Source organism: Eschrichtius robustus, chromosome 16 (assembly GCF_028021215.1).
Source record: "Eschrichtius robustus isolate mEscRob2 chromosome 16, mEscRob2.pri, whole genome shotgun sequence".
NCBI classification, from domain to species: domain Eukaryota; kingdom Metazoa; phylum Chordata; class Mammalia; order Artiodactyla; family Eschrichtiidae; genus Eschrichtius; species Eschrichtius robustus.
In genome coordinates, this window is record NC_090839.1 from 38,992,821 (window position 1) to 39,015,687 (window position 22,867).

Here is a 22,867-nt window from a genome sequence, read left to right on the forward strand (position 1 = left end):
CTTCCAATCCTGCACTCTTTCCGCTGTACCTTTCCTCTTTCTGACCAACCACCATTGCCTGACAGGCTCCTTTGAAAAGTTAATGAGCTCTATGGATCTCTCCCTACAATGGAAAAATGCATCTGGACACACACACCCTGTAGATTTTCATATAATTTCAGAGTATCCAGACTCCAAACATGAACTTCAATTCAAGGAATCCTGTTCTATTCCACTATCTTTTGAGATTGTGCACTTGGATGGTTACATGGGGTATGCCAAGGTGCCCCAGGGCTACGCATGCATACTGAGATGTGTGTATATGTGGTGACCCTCCTGAGGATCAGAGAGGCTGTACAGTTTACAAGGAACCCAGGACTAGAGGGCAGGACTTCTGTCATTTCCTCCAACGGGGTCAGTCTTGGCAGTTGGTCGTGAAGGACACTGCACAAGGCGTTGCTCTCTCCCCAGCAACTCGAAGCGTTAGCCAAGAGGAACACAAGCTGTAAAACTGACCTATGGGCTACTGAATTCATCCTTGTAGCTGAATGGGACAATGCCACATGCTGCTAGTTCTTTGTAGGGGTGGGTGCTCTCAGAGGCAACATTGAAGCCTCTGATTAGGAAGTCTGTCCTCACAAATGAGTTTGCATCAACTCAGTATAAGCAATAAGCTCTTGGGGTGCATCTTATCCTATTCTGTATATGATGTATGTATGTGGTAAGACAACCCAGCATCTAACCAGAATAAGGCTAATAATAATACAACAAACCATAAACTCCAGCTAAAATAAATGTCACCAAGCCAAGCTGCAAAGGCCAAGTGGATAAGTTCTGAGGCAGCTCAGGACTTACTGGGAGCCTATTTTACACACATGGTTCTAACAAGCTGCCTTATCCAGTTCCCAGTCCATCACCCATTGTAAACAGATTAGAAGGGAAGAGAGGGGCTACAGCAAACAGAACATTGAAGCCACAAGCCACGTGATGGCTGATGTTCCGCAGCAAAAGAGGAAGCACAAAGAATAAACAGCAGGCAGAAGAGGGGGAAGAAAGGAAGGACCCCATTTGATGGTGGTGACTTCTCACTTGGAAGGCTCTCCTCCTTGTCCTCACCCAGGCTAGGGCTTACTGCAACTGCCAAAAAGCTCATAACTCCCCACCCACCAGGCTCAGATCTTTCCCTGAATAATGTACACCATTGCCTTGTGAATTCTAACTCTGCATGCTCAAAGCTTAGCTCACTCTCTGACCATCCTGGGCTTACCATCTCAGACACAGGTTGCTCAAGACAGAAACTTAGGTGTTTTCTTTGATTTCTTCCATTCCTCAATCTTTTAACTTTCAGTCATCATTTATTGAGCAAATATTTATTGAATGCCACATAGGAGTCAGGTTCTGGGTGATGGAGAGATAATAGTAATTAAAATATAAAGCTTCTATTCCATGAAGACTATATACTAGTGAGGGAGACACACAATACATAAATCGAATATATCTGTATTTACAGATTTCTAGAAATGTTATATATAGAATGTTTCACTTCATCGTGAAAAAAATAAAACAAAGGGATGATGTAACATGGTGGCTGCAATTTGAGTGGTGAGAATGCCAACCAACAGAAATTCTGAGCAAAGGGCACTCCAGGCAGAGGGAACAAGAGGTTCCAGAGGCAGGAATGAACCATAACCAGAAAGAAGGCCAGTGTGTGTGGCTGGAGATCACTAAATCAAGGGAGACTGGAGTGAAGTGAGGTCAGAGGGGCAGGGAAAGTGTCCTTAAGAGATCACCCCGAGGGGTTTGGATTTTTTCTGATTACAATGGAAAGCTATTGAAATACTTTTAAAAGATAGTTTGGAGAGAACTTTCAGGTGTGAAGGTAATGATCTGTATCTTGATAGGGGTTTAGGTTACAAAGTTGTATGCATTTATCAATGATTATATATAGAAATAGTACACATAATTCTTGTACATTATATTATATATTCAGAAGACCAAGAAGAGAAAAAGAACTGTAAACAAATATTGAACTACAGTTAAGGATATGTATGCTGGAATATGTCTGCAATTTACTTTGAAATGTATCAAAAAATAAGATAGATTAACAGATAGATAGAGGGATGGATAGATGTGTGATAATGCAAATAAAGCATGAATGGTAGGATTTCAGTGGTGGGAATATATGGGTGTTCAACTTTCTTTATGTTTAAAAATAGCAATACTAAAATGTTGGGGGTGGAAGCTGGTCTGATCTTACCTAATCTACATTTTACAAAGAGTTTTCTGGGGACTGAATAGAGAATGGTCTGTAGAGGGTTTTTGTGGAAGCAGTGAGACAAATTACAAGGCAATGGCAATGATTTGGCCTAGGATAGCACCATTGTACTCTCTGGAATGGATTCCCAATATGTTAATGAGGTTCTGTTCCCAGAAAGTGTGAAGAAACGCAAGCTGGGTGTACCTAACATGGTCTACTACTCGACTCAAAATATTGTTTTTTTGAACTGAATAAACAATAAGAGATAAAATTACATATTAGAATGCTCATTGCAACTTAGTGGGATTATTTGTGAAAATTTACAGTTATCTCTGAACCATTTACCTACATCGTTCCCACGTTAAGATGACACAAGAATCATCCATCACATCTTTGGTATTTCCCAGGGCTCAATAGATTCCTGTTTATAATGAGCACCTCAGAATTCTACACATTCTTTGTAACATTTTTAAGCTACTGAAATCTGTGTGGTCTCTACATTGTAAGAAACATGCTGGTACAGATCATTATAGTGGGGAGCTTGGCAATTAGCTTCACCTTCTTCATGGGTAAATGGTAAAGCTGTGTCAAGGAGGGAAGGTTAAATGAAATAATAAGAAAACTGCATAACAAGTCTAGTGTTAATTATGATGGAAGATTTGTTTTGAAATATTTTAACGTTATGCTAGCTGAATATTTTTGTATTATATGTAATTTCTGCTTTCATGACTTAGTTGCAATAAATTATGGTAATAACATTTCATAAGAAACAACATCTCTTCTTAGGGAAGACTTAAAATATTATTATTTAGTCGAAGTAAAGAAGGCAAAATTAACTTTGAGTTTTATGTTTTTGCTTTGATTTTTGTTGCTGTAGTTTTTGTTTTGGTCCACGAAGGCATTTTCAAGAAGCTAGTCAAATATGGCTTTAGCAGATAAAAGACTTGAGAATCTGCAGATCTACAAAGTTCTCCAGTGTGTTCGGAACAAAGACAAGAAGCAGATAGAGAAGCTGACCAGGCTCGGATACCCTGAACTCATCAATTTCACAGACCCTGTCAATGGAAACAGTGCTCTGCACTTAGCCTCAGTTTCCAATGACATCGATATGGTCAGCTTTCTCCTGAGCCTTGGTGCTCACCCTGATGTGCAAGATGGAATGGGCTGTACTCCGACTATGAGGGCTGCAGAACTGGGCCATGAATTGTCTGTGGAAATATTAGCCAAGGCAAAGGCCGATATGACTATTGTCGATAATGAAGGAAAAGGTAAAAACTCCCAGCATTCTATCCAGCAATTCACTTTGTAGTCAGAAATCAATAAAATGCATTTTTTGCTTTCCAACTTTAGAAGTGAGTTATTCATGGTACATGGTAGTGAAAGTCTAGATTCTCACTCTTATACCAAAGGACACTATCTCCCCATGATTTGAAAATGATGCAGGTATTTCTTAGGGAAGCCAGTTCTGAGAACTTTCTCATTGAAAAAGAATATTAGAATTAGTCACTCTGTTTTTGTTTTTGTTTTTTTTTTAACTTGGAGAACTTTCAACATGATGCACGTTGATATTTCCATAATCACAATCACCCATTGTAAAATATAAAGTCTTATTTAGAGCTAAAGATGAAAGACAGCATTTCTTCTTTTTTACATTTTAGAACCTCAGGTAATACTAGATATAGGTTTTGCTCTCAAGAGCAGTCTAATGTAGAAAGTAGTTGCATTTAGGAAGTTGAGGGACAAAGGTGGATTCTGACATAAACTCCAACTTTCTAGTGTCATTTAAAAATGCATTTGAAAATATGACTTAAAATTTTAGATATGGCATTTCCATGATTATTTAGGTGAGATAGCCCCACTTTCTCACTCTTCCCCTCCCAAATTCCATTTCAAGACCACAATCTGGGAGCTTCTTGTCCAAATAACTTAAGGTTCTGGCAGGAGGTGACACAGCCTCATGAAAATCACTAAGAAAATTACCACCAGGCTTAATATAAATTGGTAGATTTAATCAGTTGTTCCAAAGAGTTGTTTCAAGTACAAAGCCATTAACAACAGTCCCACATTAGAGAAATGAATCCCATTTTATAATTTAATTAATGTTTTCTGACAGGAGCAGAGTCTGCTTTTGTAACTCTCTGTGGACATGGTATTTGATAAGTGATTTGCTTATAACAAGAGGAGAGGACAAAGAAAAGGAAGAATTATTTAATTACTTAATGGCACCACAAAATACTCTTCAGATGCACTCGGGAGTCAAATGTGTTTTAAAATGTTTTATTCTGAAAAAAAATCTCTCAACGCTCTATAGAATATCATTTCCCAAAGTGTGTGTCACGGGACACTGAATCAGTGGGATGTTGATAAGTGCTACATGCAAAATTGGTTCATTCCGCTGCCAAATTTATTAGAGAAACATCGGATAAAACAAATTTAGACATGTTTATTTTACATTTGTCAGACCGACCAAAACCAGTGACATTTTCCATATTTAATTTGACCATGAGATAGTTTTTTAAATGGCATCTTGTATACGTGGAGTTTCATGGAAACTTCAGTACATTCAGAAGAACGGTAACAAAGAAAAGTTTACCTTCTTGAGTTTGAAACAGAGATACAAATCACAAAGAAAGCAGTTTGAGACATTTTATAGCATAAAAAAACTAAAGTTATAAAATGTAAACAATCAAGGTAAAATTGGAAACAAGGTCAAATGAGTATCTGTAGCAAATGCAACAGCCATGAGGTTATCTATACTCATTCAAATTAATATTAAACCTACCAAGGTTCTGGAAGACCAATGTATGATAAAAACAACCTGACAAATCAAATAGGAAGAATTAAAAATATAAAATGAAACTTGAAACAAATACAAAATCTTGTTTCACATGTGACCTTGTTAGTACTGCTCCCTCCAGCCTTGATTGTGGTTCATGGTATGCCTACTGCACAGAGGGCCTTGTCTTCCCATCAGTGAACTTAGCTTACCTTGCACATCCCTCAGCTCAAAGGCTGCCACTGGCCAAACTCCTTGCTTTATTCCACTGTAGTCTCTCTGCCCTTAACATCCTATTTTCCAGTGATTGACATTTGGCTCACTGCACATTGTTTCCAAAGGATGAGCAAATAATTAAACAGTTAAAATAATTACTGGAGCTTTAGAAGGATGAGGGACGTACTCTAGGTCTAACCTGTACTTTCTCTTTGAACAATTTTGCAGAATATGGAGAAGGTAACACTCTAAGCCAAAAAATTATTTGTTGTCTTAGGAAATTAGTTACAGTGTCTGGAATTATTTTCTTTAAGGGTAAAGCTGGACTAGTTCCTTGTAACACCCATTCCATTGGTTCTCCCATTTATAGGAATGCATCCCCAGTCCTCAATGCAATACGCTAGTTCTATTGTGTATACTTTTTTTCTCTTTTGTTTTTGCTTCGATCTTGGAATATTGATTTGTGTCCTTTGTGGCTTAAATAGTCAGCGTAGATAGACTTTCACTGTGCGTTGCACATGCCATCATTATAAAATAGCCATTTCATAAGTTCCTTAAGGTCTTTGTAATGAATTCAACCTCATCTGGTACTATTTTCTAGATTTTGTTGTTGTTATTGTTTATTGTTGTTTTGGTTCACTCTTGCCTGCTATGACTTCTCTGTCTTTGATTTTATATTTTCAACCATGTCCTTGACCATCTTTCTATTTTTAACTGTTTGAGTAACTCTATTTTAGATGCATGTTTATATGAGATATCTTTCGGTTTTGATTTTCACATAAATTGTATTTTTATTTTAATGGTAGAGTTTATCCAATTTACATTTATCTAGATGCTCCATAGGTTTGGCGTCAGAACTGTCACTTATTTTATATTATGAAAGCATAATATATTTAATTTATATAAATACACAAATATGTATAAAAATATTTTCCTCTATAGTCCATGTGTTCTCTGTTTTGTTTTGCTGTGTGTGTATATTTTCCTTCTCACATTTTCTAAAATTAATGGTATATTTTTGGTTCTTTTAATGGCTAACTGGACAGCTTTACATATACTCAAAACTCCGTTTATTGAATTAGCACTTTAAACAGTATTCATTAATATTTCTCTATGAAAGATGAGATTGGTACAAGAACCCTTCCTCTCACCTCCTTTACCTCCCTTCCAGTACCTAATTTTAGTACATTAAAATCATTTTAGTTCTTTCAGTGATTCTTTTCATACCTTTAAATAATAAACATCTATCTCTTTATCTGTTTTTAATAATATCTCAAACTCCAGCAGTAAAAGATAAAGAAAGTCAAATGCTTACACTGTCTCTCCTTCCCTCTCTTCCCTCCAAGTTTTGTTAAATTACATTATTATTTCTACATTACTGTGAATTACAATATTCTTTTCTGTATCTAGAATTCCTAAGGTGATTGAACTTTGGTTCAATGGTTGAAGGGATTCAGCATCTATCATGGGTCTTTTAGTCACATATTCTCTGTTGATCTCCTGTTAGACTCATTTTTGTTATCAAGTAGTTTAGCTCACTCCTTTGGGCTTATATCCTTTGATTTCTTGCATCTTTAAACTTATATGTCCATCACTTTTATATATGAACAATAGCTTGACTGAGTATTAAAAATTCCCTGTTTTCTTTTCCAAATGACATTGTAGAGATCCTTTGGTTATTTTCTAGCACTGAATGTTGCTGTGCCAAAGTCTGGCGGCCAGCTTGACTTTTCCTCTTTAGAAATGACTTGAATTTTTAACTGGATGCTCACAGGACACTTTCTTACCTAGCTTTACCTAGGCACCATCTTATGGATTGTTCTTAATCAATTTTTCCTGAGACTCAGTATACTCTGTCAGATCTAGGTTTTTCCTTCAAGAGAGTTTTCTTCTATTATATCTCTCCATTTTTTTCTGTTCCATTTGTTCTTTTATTTTTGAACACCAATTACATACATGTTAAATATTCTTTGCCTCTCTAGAACATTTAAACTCTTGCATCATATCAGTTACATTTTTCTTTCAAGTTCTTTCAAGTTTTTCTTCCATGTCCCTGACCATGGTTTTGGCAATGTCTGCTCTCCTTTTCCCTGCTTCCAATGTGAACCACTTTCATTTCTTTAGTGGTTTTACAATATTTTTCTCTACCATTTCTTTTTTTAAGCTCTGCTTGCTCAAATTCATCTTTTCCTTCTATTTATCTTTTATTGTCCTAGAAGTACTTATTTTAGGTTCAGTCTAGCTTTGCACTTTTGTTTCAGAAAAAATTATATTTAATTTCTTTGTTATCATGGAAATGGGTCAGTCAATAATTTTCATGTTGTATAGTTTTTTGAGTATATAATTTTTGCCTAGTGTTTGCCATCAAGTTTCTTTCCTTACCTTTCTTTCAGTATCTTTTTTCATAGGTCACATGCTGGTTTCTTGTTGATTATTGTTCCTCTTTGAATGAAGCCTCTTTTTAGAGTGAAGTCATTACAAAGTCAGTTTGGAGTTTGACTGCTGTTTACCTGACTTTCTTACCAGGGGAATATAAACAATACCCCTGGTCTGTAGTACATTTTTGACATGGGTTATGTTGAGGGTCTGTATGTCACAGGTGCTGGGTATGAGGATTTAGCATTTTTCTCTCTTCAGTAAACAAAATGATTTGCCAAAGTGTCAGAGCCCCTTGCCATCTAGTTTTTCTTCTCACTGCTACTATACAGACAGCCTGCTTCCTATAAACATGGCTGGTCTGCACATTTCATCATTATGTACCATCTCCTTTGCCACTCTGAAGTTTCAGAGGGGATCCAGGGAGCCACCAATAGTCCTCTGGCACACACACCCCTACATATTCCAAGAAGGAACACTGGGGTATAGACTGCAGGATGCCAAATACCCAGGGTCAACCAGAGCTCACATCCCAGCACTCAAATTCTTCCCAAACAAAGTCTTATCACATTTTGGTTATGACTGTTTTCTGGCTCTTATAAGAGGTTGGGTTTCTTTTCTGGTATCTCTGTCTTCGTGTTTCAGTTGATTTCAGAGGGAAAACCAAGGCATAAACGTCTTTGCTCTATCACCTTCAGCTAGTTAATTATGAATTTTTAAATTATTCTTTGTTCCTTCCTATCTGATCCAAATATAGAGAGACTACTAATTAAGTATTCTTTGGGGATTCTATTTTTCTACAGGTATTTTGTTTTACTGCATTTTACCTACTAAGAGGCATTATCGCTGTGCACTGATTGCCTTGGAACATGGTGCAGATGTCAACAATTGTACCTATGAAGGAAAGCCAATATTCCTTAGAGCTTGTGAAGAAGCACATGATGTTAAAGATGTGTGCCTGACATTTTTGGAAAAAGGAGCCAATCCAAATGCTGTCAACTCAGTATGACTATTCCTGTGATTATAAATATTCCTTTTTTCAATTATAGAAAAAATTTTCAATACACTAATAATCTCTATTAGTGTATTTTTTTCATTTGAATATCGTAAAATTATCCTGTTAGGTTACATTGTTCATTTCTGTTCAAAATAATTTAAGATGATATACTTTCATCATCTTTATATGGCATGGCCATGAGTCTACAATCTATTTCCTAATTATGTTTGGAAAATTGGTATTTATTATGTATAATGTTAAAAGATCATTATAGGAAATAGAAAAGATATTACTGATGCCTAATAAAAATTTATCTTTTTCGAAAGAAAATACGTAGTTCTGCTGTTTCCCTTAATCATTTTGAGTTTTCTTGTATTTTAATTGTCATTTCCCAACAATAAAAATAGATTTTCTTCTCATTAGAAAACACCTATAGCCTAATTTTAGCATGTGTTTTATCCTCTTTTCTCCCTTATTGCTCTACTTTCTTTGCAAGAAACTACATTTTGCAGCATGATGACCTTGACTCTGATTTTAGAATTCTACATTTTGGACACTGACCCATTTTACTGGCTTCATTTTTCCTATTTGTTACATGAAACCAATAAAACTGTACAGAACTGAACGTGTCAGTGTGACTCTGAGGCCAAATGGATTTAGACCATATTTATACGGAATATGTTATTTAGCATGACAGGGATAAACAGCATCTGATCTGTTTCACATCCAGTCCACAGGTCGCACGGCTTTAATGGAAGCATCAAGAGAAGGAGTGGTAGAACTAGTTCGAGGGATATTGGAAAGAGGAGGTGACGTGAATGCATTTGACAATGACAGACATCACGCCGCACACTTTGCTGCCAAAGGAGGCTTTTTTGACGTAATAAGCTACTCTTTGCTTTAAAATTTATTGCTAAAAATCTTCTCTCCTTTTTCTCAACATCTTAAAATACCATGTAGGTTACACTGATAGAATTTTTTCTGAGTTATCATCTTGATTTTCTGAAATAATTCTAAAACTATATTTTATACCAAATATTAACCTTCAAAACATATTTTAGCTCTTTATTCAGTTTTATCTGCTTGCTAATTTATTCTTTTAATATTGCTAATAATGTTTTTCTATATTTTTAATTATGACAACTTAAAGGTTTTGCCAACTGGGATTACTCTATTTTATGACTCCATTACACATTAGAATTTTCACAGTACAGTATGATCTAATTGTGGAGAGAACAATGCCAATATACTCATCTCCCTGATGTTTGAGGCATCTAATCACTCACCTAAATTTTTAACTCTAACTATTCTTATTATCTGATATATCAGCAAAGGATATCTCATAGGTACATAGGTGATATTGCAGAAACAAAACAGAAATCAATGCTATTCTATTTTTTTAAATTCTGAATTATAGCTAAAATTTCTTTACTGAGTTTTTCTGAGTTTTAACATAATTATCTTTACTTTTGTCATAGGGTCTCTTCCCTGCAATAAAAGTATATATCACAGTAGAAGTCACATCTGTTTGGTAAAGAATTTGCTCCCCTGATGATGCTTGCCATAGTCTGATGCTTTCTAAAATTGCCTAAATTTATTTCAAAACGGTAGTGCCCCAGCTGAGTATAGAGTTTTCTATACTCTAGATCAATGTTGTTTGATAGAACTTCTGGCAGTGATGGAAATGTTTTGTATCTGTGCTGTACAATATGGTACAATTCACTACACATGTGGTTTTTGAGTACTTGAACTATTGCTAGTGGAAGTAAGGAACTGAATTTTTTTAATTTGTTTTCTATTTAATTCATTTTAATTTAATTCAGATTGACACTCTGGATAGCACAGGTCTAGGTCCCAGTTTTCATTCAGTAAACGTACATTCCTATTCCTCTACAATATCCACTATTTATTTTGCAGATATTGAAGCTTCTCTTTGCCTACGATGGAGACATGGGGCTGATTGCAATGAATGGCAACACACCACTTCATTATGCTGCTATGGGTGGTTTTGCAGATTGCTGTAAATATATAGCTCAGCGAGGTAAAATGGTCTACCAATTTCATGCCTAAAGAATTTATAATTTTCCCACACTGTAGATGAGCAGAGAATTTCAGCCGGTCAAATGTCAGTTGTTTATCTCACACATAAATGTAGAAAGAAAATTAACCTTTTTTCTTATTTACCTTCTGTTAAGTCATGAATCTGGCCTTGAAAGTGATAAAAATTCATTTCTCAAGTATTTTTAGGTTATTATTAAAAATCTAAAGAGAATTGTTTATGAGTCAACCAATTATTAAGATGCTTATAGTTATTAAATTCCTATTTAAAAAATGTAAATATCAATCTAAAAAAAGACAAACACTAGACACCATGTCTTTTAGTTTGCATTCTTAATTATTTTATTTTTAAAAAGGTACTATCATGTCAAGTGCAAAGATAACATTTCTGGGTAATTTTAAATTATGGGGGAAATATTTTGGGAAGAAACACGTGAAATAAAATGAAAAATTTCATGGAACATTTGAAATATAAATAATATTTATTATTTTAGATTTTTCTGTAGCTTTCAAATAATTATTAACTTAGGAATATAAACTATTTTATGTATAGCTTAATGGATTCCTTAAAATAGTAATATTAGCCAATTAAGTTTAAAGATTTGGATCAATTTGGTGTTAATTACATGCTAATTAAATGTACATTCAAAGTTATTAACTCTTTGTTAGAGAGGGAACTGCATTCTGCTGAATGTTATGGTCGTGGTTTTTTTTTTTTTTTTTCCAGTTTATGAGAAATGGGCAGAAACTTAAAGTTCAACAACTCTATAATAGAGCAGAGAAAGTGCTTTTATTTTCCTGTCTTCTACAGAGGAACAGAAATTTTGAAGTCACTGGGACCCTAGAGAGCCTATACTGTAACCACTAACATTATAAATAAGACTAACCTGCCTGCATAACTAATGGTGTAATAACTGATCCACTTTGACTTTTTTCACCTTATACAAAGCTCACATTCTTTCCCCATTCCCCTAAAATAAAAAACAGATAAAGGAAAATATATCAACTGCAATTTTTGCCCTCATCAACTGTCTCATCAGTCTTATTTTCAAATCTGTCACCATCAGCAGATTATTCTGACACTTCATTTTTAACATTGTGTATTTCTAGAAACTAAAGATCTGCCCAGATTGAGACAAGCTTCTTCAACTTTCACATGCTGATTCCTTTCTTATTGGGACAAACATCCCCCAATATATACTCTACCATTTATGTACTCCTGGGATAAAGTTAGAGAAAGCAAATTGAGAAGTAAAGGGCCAGAGCTTGCCAAAGGCCTTGCCTGGTGATGCAGAAAAGATTCATCCTCTTGGCCGGCTCACAAGACTAAGCTGTGTTTCTGAAATAAATGTCTGAAAACGTTCTGAGTTCTGTAGCATGTTTGGAAGTACAACCACCAGATCCTATGTGGGTGACCTATTTCCATACCAGGCAATTGCTTATCTAAGGCAATCAGAGCAGCAAGAAACCATTGGTCACGAAATGCTCATTTCTGAGTAAACTCCCTGGGTGTAGTCTCTTTTATTCTTAAATGTGAGGGCTGGATTCTTTTCCCACATTAAACTACCTTCCTCAGTATGCTCCTCTTTTGTCCCTGATCTTGTCCCTGGAGTAATTTACAACTCCCTGTAGGCGGTGTGAGGCCAGATCCAGGGGAGAGGAGGGGAGTTTGGAATAGTTCTCCTGAAGCCCCTGTGCAGGGTTCTCCTTCTCTTGGGCCTTTTGACAGCACAGTCAGCTGAAAGTTGAGTATCTCAGCCACAGAGGTACATAAATCACAAAGGGAATGAATGGATCTTTATTTACTAATGATAAAAGAGGAGACAAAATCAAAGGGAGAGGAAAATGCCTTCATATCTTTAAGCTGGGATGTTGGAGTCTTTTATCCACACAAAATTTCTAACAGGGAGGAAACTAGGAGCAGAAGAAGGCAAGATAAAGCCGCTTTAAAACCCTTTGATCCTTAGTGCTGGGGTGAATATAGGAACGGATTGGGAGATATAGATAAACCCCCAGACACCCTGAATAAGCGAAAAAACTAAATAAAAACAGCATACTCAAGATGACTATGGAATTATACTATGGAATTATTATGCTGTGGAATTATACTGTTGAGACCAGTCTCAGGTCCCTTTCCCAATAAGTCACTATTCTTCAAACTGTCCAATATAAAAATTTTAGAATCTTTATTGTTCCAATGCTCTTTTTGAGTTTTTCTATCACTAGTAAAATTATCAGCCTTCATATAAAATTTTAATTTTTGACAATGCCATAGGAAGTGCTAATGTTGAAAAACACTGGTGATTAATTTTCTTTTTGATAAGGAATAAAACTATAAAGTGTTGGAGGGGCGTGTTTTATTTTTGCATTCGGCCACCTTTACATTTTGGATGCTAGAGATACTGATGCTAGAGAATCTTTTTTGATTATGTGATGCTTGCAAAGCAACAGAAGAGCCTTCTAGATTCAAAACACTAGATTCAAGAGCATCTTCATAGTCTGACTTATAATGGTTTTTTAGTGTCTCCAGACACTTATTACAGACAACACAGCCTTCTTGATAGCACTAAGTGGATGCCTTGATGCATTCAGAAAAGTTATTTATTTGGAGAATGCTTACATATAATGTTGGTCCCATCATTTTAAGTAAGGGTCCAAAAAGGAAAATGGATTTTAATGCCTAATTGCACAGTTCTTATGCTGGAATTCTTTCAGGTTTGATGAACAAATTACTTTTTCCTCTGTTAGGCTGTTCACATGACCTTACTGCAAAACAGCAGGTCAATATAAATTACATTAACTTCATGGAGAATACAGTTAAAGCATAGTTGAAGATTTTACACAGATTTAGTCATAATCGTTCAAAAGAAGCAAGTGTCAGTTAGCATCCTGAGTTCCTAAAGTCCTATTTAAGCTGTTTGAATCCAGCTTCCTTCCAAATTCAAATGTCACCCTTACTCTTTCCCGCTAGTCAGGAAGCCTCCTTAGCAAGTATCCCAATATGATATTTGTTTCAAATATCTATAGGGATTAATGTCCTAATCCTTTGGGAAAAGATACTATCAATTGGAAACATATCTCCCTCAGAATTCACCAAAGTAAAGCTCACAGAAAAAAAAATCAGCTTAATTTTGTAGTTATAATAGCTAAATGTGCTTACCTCTATATACAAGTAATTTGGGGAGCAACTTTTGATTAATCACTAGAAATATAAAAAACCATTGGATGCATGTCATTTGTGGAGTCTTGCAGATGCCTTGGCACCATTCATAATCATGATGCTTCCTGTTTTAGGATGTGATCTGAAATGGAAGAATTTGGAGCATAAAACGCCCAGGGCCTTGGCTAAGGAAGGCGGCTTTAAAGCAGCCAGCAAAGAAATACGGCGGGCGGAGCGAATCGCTAATAAACTGGCCAGGCCAGGAGCCAAAAATCCGAATCCACGATTGTACCTGAAACTTCACGATTGGTCCATAGAACATGAGACTTTCCTTAGGGAAGCCCTTTCGTTTGTGGACAGGGGCGATGGGACAGTCACCAAGGAAGACTTTGTGCTGGCGCTGGAGGAGAGGCAAGATTTTATGAGCTCAGAACAGATAGCTACCATAGCTCAACTTCACGAAAAAGTCCGGGGCGGAGGGGTCAACATAAACGATTTCTTTAAAGGAACCAAATACTTAAGCAAGTCTTATGTCTTGGGATCCTATGGGCCTAAGAAAACTAAAAAAGGGATGGCCAAAAAAGCCAAAAAAGGCAAGTTTGTTTTACCCCTCCCAATCTGCATCATCCCTGACCACGTGTTTCCACGCCGGAGCGAAGGTGGGCCGCCTTGTTACATGATTGAAACCTACAAGCATGTAACTGATTGCAATCGCTTTAACCGAGATCATCCACCCGAACATCCCATTCAGGATGACTCTGCTTGGTACATTGATGATCCAGGGAAGGTCTTTTCAAACATTAATTTTATCACCAAGGTGGGAGACCTAGCATCTCTGAAAAAGGCGTTTGAGTCAGGAATACCTGTGGATATGAAGGATAATTATTACAAGACACCCCTAATGACCGCATGTGCCAGTGGAAACATAGATGCGGTCAAGTTTCTTCTTGAAAAAGGGTATGCCTTTTGGTTGAGTGAAATTTAGATTTTTGGGAGCCTTCACATTTCAAGGAAGGCTAAGACACATTCAGCTCCAGAATTTAAGTAGTACAAGAAAGGGCTTCATTCCTGAAGTCCAGATCACAAATAGATCTTATACCAGGAACCAGGCTAATGGAGCATAGGAGTGTGTGTATGCAAAGACCGTTTGCCAATAACAGCTATGCACAAAGTGAAGGCCAAGAAGTTTTCTCTCTGAGGGTAGACAAAGCCTTCTGATTGGGTATCCCTGGCCTCCCAAGACAATTTAATTTTGTCTCAGAGCTTTACCTAGATGATGTGGAGTTACTTTTTATTTTATTTTAAATTAAAAACAATTTTTTTTATTGTGGTAAGAGCAGATAGCGTGAGATCTACCCTCTTAAATTTTAAGTGTAGGGTACAATATTGCTAACTATAATCACTATAGTGATTATAATATTGTAGAGCAGATCTCTACAACGTACTCACTTTACATGGAGTCATTTTTAAATGTCTCTTTTTTCTTTCCTTCTTTCTTTTTTTTGTTGGAGGGGATCCCAACAAATTCAAGCAATTTGTTGGTAGCCATAATGACTAAGCATGTTTCATTCCCTTTTCCTTGGTTCATTTGTAAATATCTTTAAAATAACAAAGCATGACATTTAGTTTAACTTTTTAATCTAAAGCAATTTCTCAGGTTTAAGTCCTTCTTTTTACCATTGCTGAATAACCTGGGGTAACTTTCTTAACCTTTTTGTGCCTCAGTTTTCTCATTTTTTTAATGGGGTTCTAATGGAACTCAGCTCACATGATTTGTTGAAGATTAAATGAGTTAAAATATGTAAAGCACTTAGTAGCCCAGTAATTGCAGGCTTGATGAAAGGTATTATTGTTATTATTACTATAATGTTTAGCTTCAAAGAAGGATTTAAATGTGTTTATTATAGAGAGGGAGTATAAAGCAACTAATGACAATGTGAAGTGTTGGGCAGAGAATTTTTAAATAGGACTAAAATTTTATTTTATCTTTTCATAGTTTCTGAATGATAGATTGCTTTCAATAAAATCAAAAGAATTAATTTTCTTTTTTCATTTAATTTTAATTTTATATTGGAGTATAGTTGATTTAAAATGTTGTGCTAGTTTCAGGTGTATAGCAAAGTGATTCAGTTATACGTATACATATCCATTCTTTTTCAGATTCTTTTCACATATAGATTATTACAGAATATTGAGTAGAGTTCCCTGGGCTATACAGTAGGTTCTTGTTCATTATTTATTTTAAATATAGTAGTGTGTATATGTTAATCACAAACTCCCAATTTATACCACCCCCTCACCTTTCCCCTTTGGCAACCACAAGTTTGTTTTGGATGTCTATGAGTCTGTTTCTCTTTTGTAAATAAGTTCATTTGTATCATTTTTTGATACAAGATTTTGATACATTGTAATGCTTAAAATTTTAATAATGAAGGTCCATTTAAAAATTCATAACATACAGAGAAAGTAGATACAAAATGAAACAATATAACTTTTCTGTTTCCTGTTAGCTTTGATCTTTCATTGGATCCAGTTTTTCCCTGATTTTAATGATGCAAAATTGTAACCCTTAGGTTACAATTGTAACCTAAGGATCTAAGGGTTAAAATTGTAACCCTTAGGATCTAAGCACCTTTTAAACTAAACAAAACGTATATATACACAAAGTTAAGACTGTTATATAATGAAGAACACAAATCAAGAAAAATTATGGCACAGAATTTAACTTGACCCAAACCTTCCTTGGTTTACAGTTGAACAACCTGATAAAACTATGAAACCTTCCTTAGCATTTTTAGCTTCCAGTGCTTGGAATAACCCATATTTTTAGCTCATGCATCTACCTCATTTTACAGGGCTAACGTCAATGCAACAGATAATTTTCTGTGGACTCCGCTTCATTTTGCATGTCATGCCGGCCAACAGGATATTGTTGAGCTTCTTGTTAAATCTGGAGCTGTGGTAGATGCCCTTTCAATCAACAACTCAACTCCCTTAAGTAGAGCCATTGAGAGTTGTAGACTGGATACTGTAAAATACCTACTTGATATTGGTGCTAAATTCCAGCTGGAGAATAGAAAAGGTATGTGTTCTCATTATGGGTGATAAGGGTTAGAAAAGGAGGATTTATGTTAGATTCCAAACCCGTTTAAATCTATTCTTGTAGGACCACATTTTCCCTTGAGTCACTGCTGCAAAAACAAACCTGAGTTAAATGTTATGGAACTTTATCGTATACACAGTGCTTCTCAAATCATTGGTGTAAAAGAACCAGTTCTTTATGTTGGCGATCCATTGTGGACGGAGACTTTTGCAAAATACAATGAAAAATGATTTACTAGAAAAATGAAGAGGAAAAACCCCATAAAATACAAGTCCAAACTTTTTTTTATCATTGGATTCAAATGACATAAAATTGCTACAAAAATTTCTAAACATTTTCTCTTAATCCCTGTATTTATTTCACTGTGACTGCATAACCATTAGTTTGTAGACTGACACCAGTCTGCAGATCACATCATGAGTCATCACTCTGTCTTAACAGTCAATTCCTAATAATCGGCATAGTTTGAAGCCTCTGTAGACTTTGGATTCCTTCTAAAGTTGGACAAATCATTCCTGAATTGAGGCTCTTTCTAGAAAGTAAATGGGAAGCCTACCTTATGTCATAAATATCCCGTGTGAATACGTGGAGGTGTTATTTTCTTAGAGTGGAACCCATTGCTTCCTTTTGATCTGAAGGAGCTTTAGTATCTCTGGCTGCTTCAGGCTGCCTCTGAGTCACAGGTAATATTGTTAGGTCTGCCTGAGGACGTTACAGGTGTCATAATACCCAGCCATCTGCATAGAGCACTTGTGACCTCCAGCTTCCCAGGCCTTTTTTTTTTTCTTTTTTTTTAACATCTTTATTGGAGTATAATTGCTTTACAATGTGTGTTAGTTTCTGCTTTATAACAAAGTGAATCAGTTATACATATACATATGTTCCCATATCTCTTCCCTCTTGCGTCTCCCTCCCGCCCACCCTCGCCATCCCACCCCCCTAGGTGGTCACAAAGCACTGAGTTGATCTCCCTGTGCTATGCGGCTGCTTCCCTCTAGCTATCTATTTTACATTTGGTAGTGTATATATGTCCATGCCACTCTCTCACTTTGTCACATCTTACCCTTCCCCCTCCCCATATCCTCAAGTCCATTCTCTAGTAGGTCTGTGTCTTTATTCCTGACAAATACCGTATGCTAACACATATATATGGAATCTAAGAAAAAAAAAAAAAAAAAGGTCATGAAGAACCTAGGGGCAAGACGGGAATAAAGACCCAGGCCTTTTTGAATACACCTCCTTCCATCATGGGAAGGGGAGGACAATGTAAAATTGTCACACACAAAGGAATGTGTGCACGTGGGAAGAGAACCAGCACTCAGATATTCAAAATGTAATCTACCACTATTTCCTATCAACTTTTAAAGAAACATGCTCAAAATAATTAACAAGAAGAAATGGTTTTGCTGGTAAATGGCACTCTAAATGACGAGATTTTAGAGCTGGGGCCACCTTAGAGAGTATCTGATCCAGCTCTGTGACTTTATACATACCATTCGCTTCAGTAATCACCCTTGTACTGCATGCTTAGAGCTGATGTGCTGAGATTTTGCTACATGGTTTATTATTAATCTGTTTAATGAAACTCTGAATTTATGTTTTAAACAGGGCATACTGCCATGGATGTTGCAAAGGCTTATGCTGACTATAGAATAATTGGTTTGATTAAGGAAAAGCTGGATAACTTGCCAAAACCAGCAGAAAATCAAAAAACAAAAGGCAAGCCACCGCTTAAAGTGAAGACTGAAGGCCCTGAGATTAAGAAAGAAGAGGTATGAAAAGTAGTTGACCTCCCATTAGTAACTGGTGGGGCTGAGGCACCATTTACATATTGTTACAGGACATGGGCAAATAATATGCAGTCCATGTTTTCAGCACCATTATGCAATAGTTTTAAAGAAATATCTAGCAAGAAATTTCCTGTTACTGAAAAGCCTAAAAAGTACTAATTGCAAACAGAATCCACACAAAAACCAGTTGGTTCAACCAAATACCATTAGAATGTTGGAAAAAGAACTGGTATTGCATATGTATACACTCAGACATGAATTATACAGATTTGATGGGATGGCCCAAAAAGGGAAGAAGAGTAACCCTTATGAGAAATGAAGTAAAGCATGATTTTCCTTCATTTTGGTTTCATAATCTTTCACTACCCACCTTACCACTCCACTCCCAAAGAATTTTAATGATTACTATGAACCCAGGGATATGTTCAGGGGAACTTGGATATCCTGCAAAATAACTCTAGAAGGTTTTAAAGGTGTCAAATTGTCCCTGGTAATCTGGAATGGTTTGGGTGCCTCTAAATTAGCAGCAGAAGATTGAGGTTGTTGTTTATGGGGATTTCTGAGACACCAAGACTTTGTCATTCATTAGCAGGAAACTTTAAGTACATTTCTAGACTGGAAGCTTCTTTTAGGGAAGCAGATGGATCCCTGGAGATTCTTGGCTGACACAGGATAGGGGATGAAATTCAGGAAGGAAAAGCTTTAATATTATCAAATTAGAAAGGGTTAGAGAAACGTAGGTGGTAGGAAGTAGATAGAGTTGAAGGGATGATAGGCAGACAATAGAGAGTAATAAGCATGGAGGAAGAGAGTAAGGATGGCCAGAGGTGAAGGAGGATTGACCAACTGAAGCTCCTAACACATGCAACATTATCATTTTGGTAGGAATACATCCTTCTGATTAATAATGGCCACAGATCAAGGATGGATATCTGAAAGACTTTTGTGATCTGTCACTAATACTAATTAAATAAAGTTAAATGAGGCAAACGAATGATCTCTCCCTACCCAAAATTATAATAATATTCTATTTCATTTCAAATTATAATTTGTATAGTAGCATTTTTAGTTTTTTCTGGCTTCAGAGTAAGATGCAGAACAACAAATAATGTTAGGAAGTATACATAGGTTTTTGCAATTGATAGTTTTTTCTTGGTCTTGTTTCCAGGAGCCACTTTCATCAATGTATGCTGTACCAACCATAGTGGAGAAAAAGAAGATGCATAAGGATAATGTGGTTTACCTCAATTCATTGATTACCAGTGGTTATACAAAGAAAGTGGATATCACATTTATTCCACAGAGGGTAAGTACTTTAGAAAGATCATAACATGGTATAAACTCATGATGTCATTTTTCAAATACTTTTTATGCAGAGCACCCAAACAAATGTCCTTATTTTTTATAGTTATTATTTGGAGGTGTCCTTTTTCTAGGTCCTACTACTTCTGACTAAGTAAGTCCAACTTGTATAGCTTCCAATATCTGGTATCACTATTTTCTGTATTAACATTTTAATTTTCCTTGAACAATTGAAGTCTTCAGTTAGTGCCATTCCTTATAGCCATGTAGTCACCGAGTTCTATAGATACTTTCTCTGGGTACTCCTTAGAGCCCAACCGTTCCTCTTTTTACACACTATCACCATCTCACTCGGGAGTTTCATACTAATCAAGACTGGATTTATTCAGTGGCTTCCTTAAACATCTACAATTAAAAAGGTGAAGATGTCTTTGGAGAATAAGAGTGGTCTTGACAATGTGCATCAAGCTATGCTGAATAAGAGACCACCAGCTCCTTCTGCCCTCTACTATGAAAATAATTTTGACTTCCTCATAAGACGTAAAGGCAGTAAACCCAAACTATCTATTAACTCCATTGCTTCCTGGTTTTGACATCCTAAAAATGATCAGCAGCTGGCCTGAGGGTCATCAGAGAGGTAACTGAAGAGCATTTCAGTTGTCTAAATAGTCACCATCAGAAACAGCGATGCCCACATAACTAAAAATGTCGTGTAAGAGATAAAAGTTAAAATAGATTTAGAAATAAATTTGATAGTTTTAAATTAACCATCTTGAAGATTGTCTGGATATTGGCATGTTTATTGGCCGTCATACTCACACCTGCTCTGGATGTGGTTGTTTATTTAAGATCTGGAGTCCCAAAGCCACGACAGCAGAGCTGATCAGGAAGAGGGAACTGCAGCGGGAGCGGTTCTCGTACGAGGTAGATTTTGATGACTTCATGATGCCCTTTCAGAAGCACATCACAGAGAAAGCGCAAGCATTGAAAGCTGCCTTCAAGACCTAAATCACAGCAGTTGCTTCTTGGGATAAACATTTTGAGGCCCAGGGACCAAACGTTGGAGAAAATAGATATTTCCATTAAAGCCAAAACAATTAACAAGTAACCAAATATTTGTTTTTGCTTTAATAGTTATAAATATTCTGAGCTGTCTAGAGAAGGTGTGTTTTATTTTGCAATGAATTGCACGTTATTCTGCATAAATCCCCCAATCTTCCTCAAGAATGTAGTAGAATAAATGGAATTTTTTTTATAAGCATAGTGTCATTGTCAAAGAATTTACAAGATTTACACCATTATGTTTGTTAAAGATACCATTTTAGTGGAAATGGGTGAAAACAATTTGATATTAGGGAAGAGAAGTCATTTGTAATCCATTAAGAAAGCAGTTTTCTTCTCACACATCATAAGTGATATGGATTAGATATTGTTTTTGGTTTTATATGGCATTGGTATATTAGAAGACAGGCTAGTTATTTTGTAAAATGGTCATTAATTGGGCCTGATTTGTCTTACTCAAGAATAGATTCAGGTGATGCATCTTAGGCAGGAATACCACAGACATGATAGCGTGCCCTTTTCAGTACATCATATCAGGAGGCACATGATGTTGATATGGGATGTAAACTTTGTCAGCATTCATCCCTTGATTAAAAGTGGTATCTACCTGGTTTCTCCTCTGTAAAGTTACTCTTTTTCCTTCTGTACTTAATAAGAATCTCATGGATATATCCTTTGAAACTATGTAAATTTCCTGTTACTCCCATGACTTTCACCCTCTAATTTTAACACTCATGGATGACTTTTGCCTGAAAAAATTATTACAGTGATGGTTGCCATAAAATTATTTTCTAATCTCATCATTCTTTCTACATTTCTTAATTGGCTTTGTATTGTTGGTCAGAGCTTTCTCTTCTTCACCATTAATTTGTGTATTGGTTATGTAATCAGTATGGACTCACGGTTTTCTTTTTTGCTTAATGGGTTATAATCCTTTACTATCATTATATATTTTGGTGCTCAAATTGTTCCTGATTTGGCCCGTGGAAGCTCCTTCAAGCTAGCTCCTGAGGACAAGACATTTTGTTTCCTTAAGTAACTAGAGGACTCTTTATTTCTTGAATGTGAGGGAAGATGACTATCTATGGTTTCATTCAGGAGCAAGGAAAATGAGTCTGCAATGGTAGATTTTCAGAGTCTACAATTCTCTGCTATCACCTGGTGAATACAACACATTCTCAATGCCAGTTTCATAGATAGTGCTGTTCTGTGATCACCCTCAACCATCTGCACACATAAACTGAGAGAAAGTGTTAATGTCAAATCCTATTCTCTCTCGTATATATGAAGTGTTTATATTCATTTGAATGACTCAACAACATGCTTGAATGAGAATTGTGTGAGGGGACAGTCAAGTGACTAAGTTTATTTTGAGTTTAACTCTAAACTCAAACAGAGCAAAGCCAAAGTTCTTTGATGCCCCACAAGGCCATCAGTGCTATACAAAGAGTGGTCCATCGATCAACAGCATCAACATCACCTGGGAGCTTGACCCCCTCCCACAAAATTATTGTACAGAATCCTATATAAGCATAAAAAATATTTTGTAGAGGACATTTTACTGGCATAAAAAGGCAGTCTGTCAAACTTAAAAATGTTAAGTTAAAAAATATTATAAATAGTATGAATAGTAATTTCAGACTTGTAGATATGCAACACACATAAATAGTAATTTTTCTGGATTTTAGAATTATGAATTGACTGTTATTATCTTATTTTGGCTCATCTGTTTTATTTTTTACATTGAATATGTATTAATTTACAATAAAAAACAAACAACAGAAGAAAAAA

At 36.0% G+C, this 22,867-nt stretch overlaps 1 protein-coding gene across 1 annotated transcript; it reads left to right on the plus strand.

The window, feature by feature from the left end:
• Window positions 1-3,158: 3,158 nt before the first annotated feature.
• Window positions 3,159-21,113, plus strand: ANKEF1 (ankyrin repeat and EF-hand domain containing 1). The gene is made up of 9 exons (XM_068524407.1): window positions 3,159-3,504; window positions 8,408-8,607; window positions 9,332-9,481; window positions 10,519-10,642; window positions 13,954-14,776; window positions 16,675-16,901; window positions 18,531-18,694; window positions 19,881-20,018; window positions 20,864-21,113. Exons 1-9 carry the CDS (start codon window positions 3,159-3,161, stop codon window positions 21,020-21,022), a joined length of 2,331 nt encoding a protein of 776 aa, XP_068380508.1. The 3' UTR covers window positions 21,023-21,113.
• The last annotated feature ends 1,754 nt before the right edge of the window (window positions 21,114-22,867 follow it).